General features: G+C 57.9%; 1 protein-coding gene across 5 annotated transcripts in view; it reads left to right on the plus strand.

Annotated features, from left to right (window-relative positions):
- CCDC88C (coiled-coil domain containing 88C) overlaps positions 1 to 7,414 on the plus strand; it is a 124,255-nt gene that overhangs the window by 65,748 nt on the left and 51,093 nt on the right. For all 5 annotated transcript variants that reach the window (XM_059373514.1, XM_059373510.1, XM_059373511.1 and 2 more), the window contains 4 exons: positions 1,366 to 1,506; positions 1,780 to 1,964; positions 2,648 to 2,729; positions 3,092 to 3,250. In XM_059373514.1, coding sequence (XP_059229497.1) covers positions 1,366 to 1,506; positions 1,780 to 1,964; positions 2,648 to 2,729; positions 3,092 to 3,250 — 567 coding nt within the window. The remainder of the gene's footprint in view (positions 1 to 1,365; positions 1,507 to 1,779; positions 1,965 to 2,647; positions 2,730 to 3,091; positions 3,251 to 7,414) is intronic.

Raw genomic sequence — 7,414 nt, forward strand, 5'->3', positions numbered from 1 at the left:
CAGAAAGGAGTCCTGTATCTCTCTCAGGCTGGTGAAGGGGCCTGGCCTTCACGGTTGGCTGGGTGCTGCTTAGACGTCCAGGTGTGCAGAACTGGGGGAGGATGGGCACCAGCCTTTAAAGGTTCCTTGGGCGACTGACGTATTCCTGGGGTTGAGCCCCTGTGCTCCTTCCTCAGAGGCCTTTCCCCAGCCTCGGCTTGGGGCAGGTCTAGCACTCAGCCTCTACTCTTCATCCTGAGCCTGCCCTGGACCACGGGCTGAGATTTCTCCTAATCCTTCATGATCAGCTGAATCTGTTTTTCCTTTGTAAGGTGAGGAGAGGTAAGAAAGGGGGTGCCTTTTGAGAAACTAAAGGACCCTATCTTCCTTTCTTTTCTTTCTTTCTTTTTTTTTTAAGATTTTATTTATCTGAGAGAGAGAAAGCATGAGCAGGGGAGCAGGGGAGCAGGAGATGGAGAAGCTTAGCAGGGAGCCCAACGTAGGACTTGATCCCAGAACCCTGGGATCATGACCTGAGCCAAAGGCAGACACTAAACCGACTGAGCCATCTAGGCACCCCCTCTGCCTTTCATTTTTGTTTAACTATTTTCTGTCTCTCTGCACGGCTCTGAAAAATTTAAGAATGTTTTTGGTGTGCCTCACTGAGTGGATAGCCCTGATTTTTTATTTTCCTGTTGAGACCTGAGTCCGAGATTACTTCTCTTCCCAAACTGAAACACGAGGTACTCAAAACAGGGGGCTTGTGCACCCTTGGCAGGTCTGGAAGGGGAGGAGGTGAGAAGTCAGGCCGGCAGAAGCCACGGAGAGGCAGCCCAGTACAGACGACGTAGCAGTGGGCCTCCGCTCACACCTGTCGGAAAGGGGAAGAGCTCATGTGACCTTTGGGGATGAGATAACAGTCTTACCTGAAGATTGCTTTAGATTGATTCAGACCTATTCCCTCGCCCCCCCCCCCCCCTTAAAATTGTCGTGTGCCCAACATTCTGTCAGAAGAGTTTGATTTAACATTTGGTGTATTCCCATTGGGTTGGAAGTAGTAACACACGGTCCCTCTCCTCCCCCTCGGAGCCCCTGAGGCTTCCCTGCCTTGTGTTGGAAGCTGGCAGTGCTCCGGGAACAGCGTCAGAGGACTCTTTAGGGAAATACCGTACTGGAGGAGTGCTTTTTGGCATTAAAGCCAACCCCCAGGTCCTCATTTCAGGCTGTGTTGAAAGCGGGAGTGACTTGCCAAGGGAAGCTGGCACCTCCTTACGCAGCCCCCTTCCCACAGCAGAGGGCTGGTCCGTGAAGGGCTGCTGGTGTCGGTGGGGCACATCAGTCATGGATGCTGGCCGGCCTCCGCAGTGCCTCCCGCTGTGCCCACAGGTGACCCACAACCAGGAGAACGTGTTTGACCTGCAGTGGCTGGAGCTCCCGGACGTGGCCCCAGAGGAGCTGGAGGCCCTCTCAAGGAACATGGTGTTTCATCTCAGGAGGCTCATCGATGAACGAGACGAATGCACAGAGGTGCGTCCCCTGAAATCAGCGGGAGAAGGTTCTAGAAATGTCAAGCTGGTCGAGGGTGGGGCTCCTCCATTCATATGCTCCTGGTCGTCCCACTGAATATTTTTTCTCTTGAAACTCCTACCCTCTTTCTCCTGCCTCCCTCTCTCGGGGTGTCTGGCTCCCAGCAGGGGTTTTACTCCTTGTCTTCTGACGTGTGTGGCCACGTTGCGGGGCGGGGGGCATGGACGCCGTGTGGGCTACACTGGTGAGACTGCCCCCCCCCCCCCCCCGCAGTTGATCGTGGACCTGACCCAGGAGCGGGACTACCTGCAGGCGCAGCAGCCGCCCAGCCCGCTCAAGTCGTCCAGCACCGAGTCCACCCCCAGCCCCACCAGCAGCCTCTCCAGCGAGGACAAGCAGCACCTGGCCGTGGAGCTGGCCGACACCAAGGCCAGGCTGCGCCGTGTCAGGCAGGAACTGTGAGTCTCCAGTGATCCCAGGCTGCCATTCTGCTGTCGTGTGGGGGCTCGCCAGCACAGTGTCTGTTGTGTCATCTCCCTTGGCGTAGTGTGGCCGACCGGAGCCCGCTGGTGTGGGCCCCAGTGTCAGCGGGGCTAGGCTCTGCCCCGCGCTTGGTTGCAGTTTGAACATGGCCCGGTCGCCTCCCTGTCTAGGCTCCTGCGAGTCCAGGTTACAAATCGTCTGTCCACACCCGTCTGGTCAGGGGCAGGAATGATCACACCCGGGGAGGTTTTCTTGCCTGGAGGGAAGACGTGGCTCCCCCCATCAGGTGAACCTGTTGTCCCCTCTTTCCTGCAGCAGGTGAAGTGACATTCACTGCACCCCACCCTGGGAGCTGCCCGCCTCCCCCTGGCTGCCTGCCTGGCTGTGGGGGATGCACCTGTAGTTAGAGCCTTCTTACCTGCCTGCACCCTCAGAAGGAAATCCGGTGTCTGGTGGGGGGTGTTTGAGAGCAGGTTTTTAAAGGTTAGAAATGGGAGAAGAATTTGAGTAGGAACATTTTGGCGGGCTCTCTGCAGACTGCCCTCCTGGCTCCCGGAAGTGTCCCCTTCCCTCTCCCTCCTGTAGTCTCGTGAGGTGCGGGGGCTGGTGGGGGGCTAACTGAGTAGGGCTCACCGTGGTGCCTCCACGTCACCCCCAGGGAGGAGAAGACGGAGCAGCTTGGGGACACCAGGCACGAGGTGGACCAGCTGGTGCTAGAGCTGCAGAAGGTCAAGCAGGAGGTAAGTGGGAGGAGCTTTGCGCATGTCTGGGGGGTGGGGGGCTGTGCACCCTGTGTCTGGGGGGCTCCCCCAGAACTGTGGCCTGGAGGTTTGGGAATGCAGCCTCAGAAGCTTCCAGCAAAGGCCTCTGTTTCTGTCTGGCCCAAAGCAGCATGGCCTGAGAGCCAGTTGTCCTAAGAACTGCTTTGGTGGGGGAGTGACCCTCTGTGGGGGGAACCCCTCCCAACATGGACCTGCCCGGCCACCAGAAACTGGCTTCTCCTGGGGCATCCTGGGAATGTTACACCCCTGGGGATCGACCCCTCCTCCCTCTGCAGAGGGATGCCCTGAGCTGGGTGCCCCTGCCTTTTCCCGCCTTCCAGAACATCCAGCTGGCGGCTGACGCCCGCTCTGCTCGAGCCTACCGAGACGAGCTAGACTCCCTGAGGGAGAAGGCGAACCGCGTGGAGAGGCTGGAGATGGAGCTCGTGCGCTGCAAGGAGAAGCTGCATGACGTGGACTTCTACAAGGCCCGCATGGAGGTGAGCCCACGCCTCCCAGACGCACCTGCCAGGTGTGGGGAAAGGGAGCCGTGGGATCTCCACGGCGACGCTTCCCTGGAAGGTCCCCCTCTGTGCTCCCTGCCTGGTTGGAGGTGGGGAGGGCAGGGGGAGGAGGGAGAGCTCCTGTAGTGAAGTCCTCTGATTTCTTTTAGGGTTTTTCTTTTTCTTCTTCTTGCTGGTAGGAAGAAACGGAACTCCGTTTCTTCCTACCACTTCATGAAGTCCTACCACTTCATGAGTTGTTTTATTTTTTCAGATGAAAGGGGCAAAATTCCTGGCACTTGGACTGGTCCCATAGTAAGCCCTCAGTCGTGGAACCCACTCAGATCCTGAGGTTATGGGTGGATGGTGCCGGGGAGGGCATCGGGGCTGACGGGACTGGAGACCAAGACCCAGGTGGGGTCCCTGACGCCTCAGTCGTTCACCCCGACTGCCTCATGTCAGCTGCAGGTTCTAGGGACCCTCCTTTCCAAGGCTTTGGGGGTTTTGCCCCCATCACTAACCCCGGGGACTCTGGAAGTAGTTGCCCCGAGGACTCTGGAAGTAGTTGTTCTGGGCCGGTAGAATCAGGATGTCCGCACATACCAAGTGGGCTTGTTTGGTAAGAAATAATCCCAGTTGCCACCCAGGAGGTTTTGAGGGGACTGAGCACAGGTCTGGGGAGCACCGTGGTCCTCTCCCAGCCGTGCTGCTGGCAGGCATGCTTGGGGAAGACTGTGTGGCTGAAGACAAGACAGGCTCTCCTGCAGCAGGCGGGCCCCGCCCCAGGGCCGTGGGAGGAGTGTGGGAGGCCGTAGGGGCAGGGCCTGTTTGTTGCCCAAGGAATATCTGTTCCCTGAGGAATGTGACACCCCACCTCCTGCGGAGAAGGCGCCTTTGGTGCTGCCACCTTGGCCTGAGCCTGGGGTGCGGTGGGACGCCAGCTCTGTCTTTGTTCTGGAAATGGCTGGCTGGCTGGCTGGCTGTGCTGAATTTGAAAAGCATAAATCCTGGGACAGACAGGTTCTGGGACGTGGGCACACAGCAGGGCCTCTCCTCACTTACTCGAAATGCCATAGTTGGGAGGAGAGATAGTCCTTCATGTTTGCCCAGACCACTGCCCTCGCCGCGCCTCCTGCACACTGGTGCCTGGGCTGGGGAGCGGGGGGGCTACCCGATGCAGCCCCCAGGTGGGATCAGGGGCAGAGTGTGATTCCCACCTCTTCCCCCAGCTCTGCCCCATGGAGTGGTGGGTGTCAGGATCCGGCCTCTAATCTCTGTGTTCAGGCCTGGCCCTGTCCAAGCCGCCTTGTGCAGTCCTCCAGACACAGCCCGAGGGGCGTCTGCGGCGTGCGAGGCTGGAGCAGCAGCGAGGGGATCTAGAGGCAGGATGACACGTGCCCCTGCTTCATGGAGCTCCCAGACTTTCAGGGGTTCTCCTGGGACCCCCAGTCTGATTTCTCCTGTTCTCATCTCATGTTTCATGGCTCTCTGTGGCAACCACGACATTTTTCACCTTGATGCATGTCCTAGTGAAGAGCTACTGTAAAACTGGTAGTGCCTGAAATTTTGCTTTAGTTTTTTTAGCCACGAAAGAAATAGCATGCATCTCTGTGAGATGTTTACTTGGGGGCAGGTGGCAGGTGTGCAGATGCTTTGCCGTCCAGGCTGGCTAATGCCCTGGGACTGGTCCGCAGAGTTCAGACTGCTGCAGAGAGAATGAGTCCTGCTGTGCTGTGATGCCCGTGATAAGAGGGGTCAGCGGACGGCAGTACGTGGGCACTCCTCCTTAGATCTGAAGTAGTTACATGAGCCTTGCTCACTGTCTGGAGGGGAGTCCTAGGCCTCCGCGTGGAAGGTACACCATCCTCAGGAAGCGTGTCAGTGTGGGGAACAGTGTGGTTTCTGTTTCAGAAAGTACTTTGGGGTTGCTGGGTAGGGAACGGATCACGGGGTGTCAGGAAGCCACAGGCTGTGAGAAGTCTACCAGCCGGGTATCACCCGCCCGGATGGGCCCACCTCCTCCTGCCTGCTCCCTGCCACAAAGCCAGGAGGGGCTGAGCAGGAGTAGAGCAACAGCTGTGTGCTTTCGTTCATTTCTCACAGCAGCCCCGGGGATGCGCTGAGCTCTGGGCCGTTGCATGGACCGCGCAGGGTCGATGGCATCCCGTGAGGACCCGGGTCTGCCTCATGTTCCAGGTTCCTTTTCTGCTGCAGCTTCCCTCACTCCCACTGGCAAAGGCCCTGAGGTGGGGAGTGTGTTTGCTGTGATTGTGGCTCCATGCTCAGCATCTAGACCAGTGGACAGACACTTGCTGAAAGAATGCTGTCTGGGGTTTTCCTGGGGCAGTGTCTGCAGGGCTGGCTGCCGCTGGGCCACGTGGAGTATCCCCCTCCCAGACCCCTGCCTAGACCCCCCACCCCAGCTGGCTGCCCACCAGAGCACTTGGCTCTGTGCTGGCTGGGAGGGAACCTGGAATGCAGCTCAGAGACCTCAAAGCAGGCTGCTTTAGGAGGAGAGCCAGCAGTATTGGGGGCCCCCAGGGATGGAGGTGGGCCATCTGGCCCCAAGGGTGGGGGCCTGGGCCTGGGCCACTTGGTCCCCCTGAGTGCTTTGTGTCAGAGGCAACACTGCCTTGATGCACAGGTGTGTTGGATGGGCCCGTGTTTGTGTTTCAGTAAACAGGGTTGCGCTATACGGGGAGGGTATACGGGGGTATACGGGGAGGGTGGGAAGTAAAAAGATAGCAGTGGGCATTAACTGTTTTGAATAAGCTGATTCGGGATTAACATCAACTTACTAATGAGATAATGTAAAATATCAATCAGTTTCAAGCTGTGAAACTACTCCACGTGAGTGTTAGATCATCTGTTTCTCAAGATGTGGTCTGTATCCACCTGCCACCGTGTCCGCCTCTGTTCAGGATGCCTGTTCAAAATGCAGATTCCTGGGTACCACCTTTGGTCCTGAGAGTGGACCCCAGGAATGTGCATTCTGCAGGCTCGCTCCTAGATGGCTCCTCTGCCAGGCACGAGGCCTCCAGTTGCTGATGGACAGGTGCTTTCTCCTTCCTGCTGGCTTTTCTGGGCCAGAGATGGGGTGGGCAGTGTGGACGGCAGGTCTGTGGGTGGACCTTGGCAGGAGGCCTTCTGTGTGCCCCTGGAGCCCTGAGGGCGGGGACTGGGTCTTAACCGGACTGCATGCCCTGGGGCCTGGCACTCACTGGGCGTTTCATAATCACCCCACAAGTCGGGCAGAGCCCCGTTGCTCAGCAATGGAGACTTAGCCTGGGGAGAAGGACAGGAAGGATCAAGAGTTCTTGTCCCCTCCAGGAGGGAGCAGTGTTAGGTGTGAACTGGCTGGAGGACAGCAAGACAAGCATGATTGTTGTGTTCGTGCCCCCTCATGCTGTGGATACCTACCCCATAGGGGATCCATTTCTATACACAGGGCGTGGCAGGTGGCCCAGGTGCCTTCCCAGAGATCCCAGCCAGTCCCACTGAGGAAAAACACGGTAACCCATGTCATGGTGGGCAGCATGTGTTAGTGCCCCATGGGAGGAAACTTTCGATCAAAGGCCTTGGAGTTCAGGGCGAGGGCAGGGTTAATTTTGGTTTGAAAAATATGGACCATGAGTTTCCACGTTTTGTCATTACACTTCTGGCAGCTCCTCTGTGGCTCATAGTCTGGTTTGTACAAGGGCTCACACAGCAGGATACCGGTGTGGAGGGAAGCCTTGGGTGGGTGCACCGGTGGTCCCTGACTCCCCTTTGCAAGCAGGTGACCGGCCTCGCTCCTGCCAGCAGGGCATGTGGGAGGGGGACAGAGGCAGAGCTGCTTCCCGGAGGTTCGTCTTGTCCCACAGTTTGCTTTTGGCTGAAAGGGCAGGTGCCTCGCTACTGTTTGCGTCTTAAGCAGAATAAAGGTAAGACGGGCCTTGTCCTCACTCCTCTGAGATTTATGGCTTTCTGGGCAGTGCTGGCTCCAAAATCAACACAGTCTGAGAGGTAGAGACCGAGCAGGGCGCAGTCCTAGCTGCCACACACCCTGCGGGGTTGTTGAGGGAGGCTTGCCCCCATCTGTAAAAGGGGGTGCCCTGGCATCATGTTTCCAGTGCACTTATCCTAGCGAGACACGGGAACTGACCGATCCTGCACCAAGGG

Source organism: Mustela nigripes, chromosome 13, assembly GCF_022355385.1.
Source record: "Mustela nigripes isolate SB6536 chromosome 13, MUSNIG.SB6536, whole genome shotgun sequence".
Lineage (NCBI taxonomy): Eukaryota > Metazoa > Chordata > Mammalia > Carnivora > Mustelidae > Mustela > Mustela nigripes.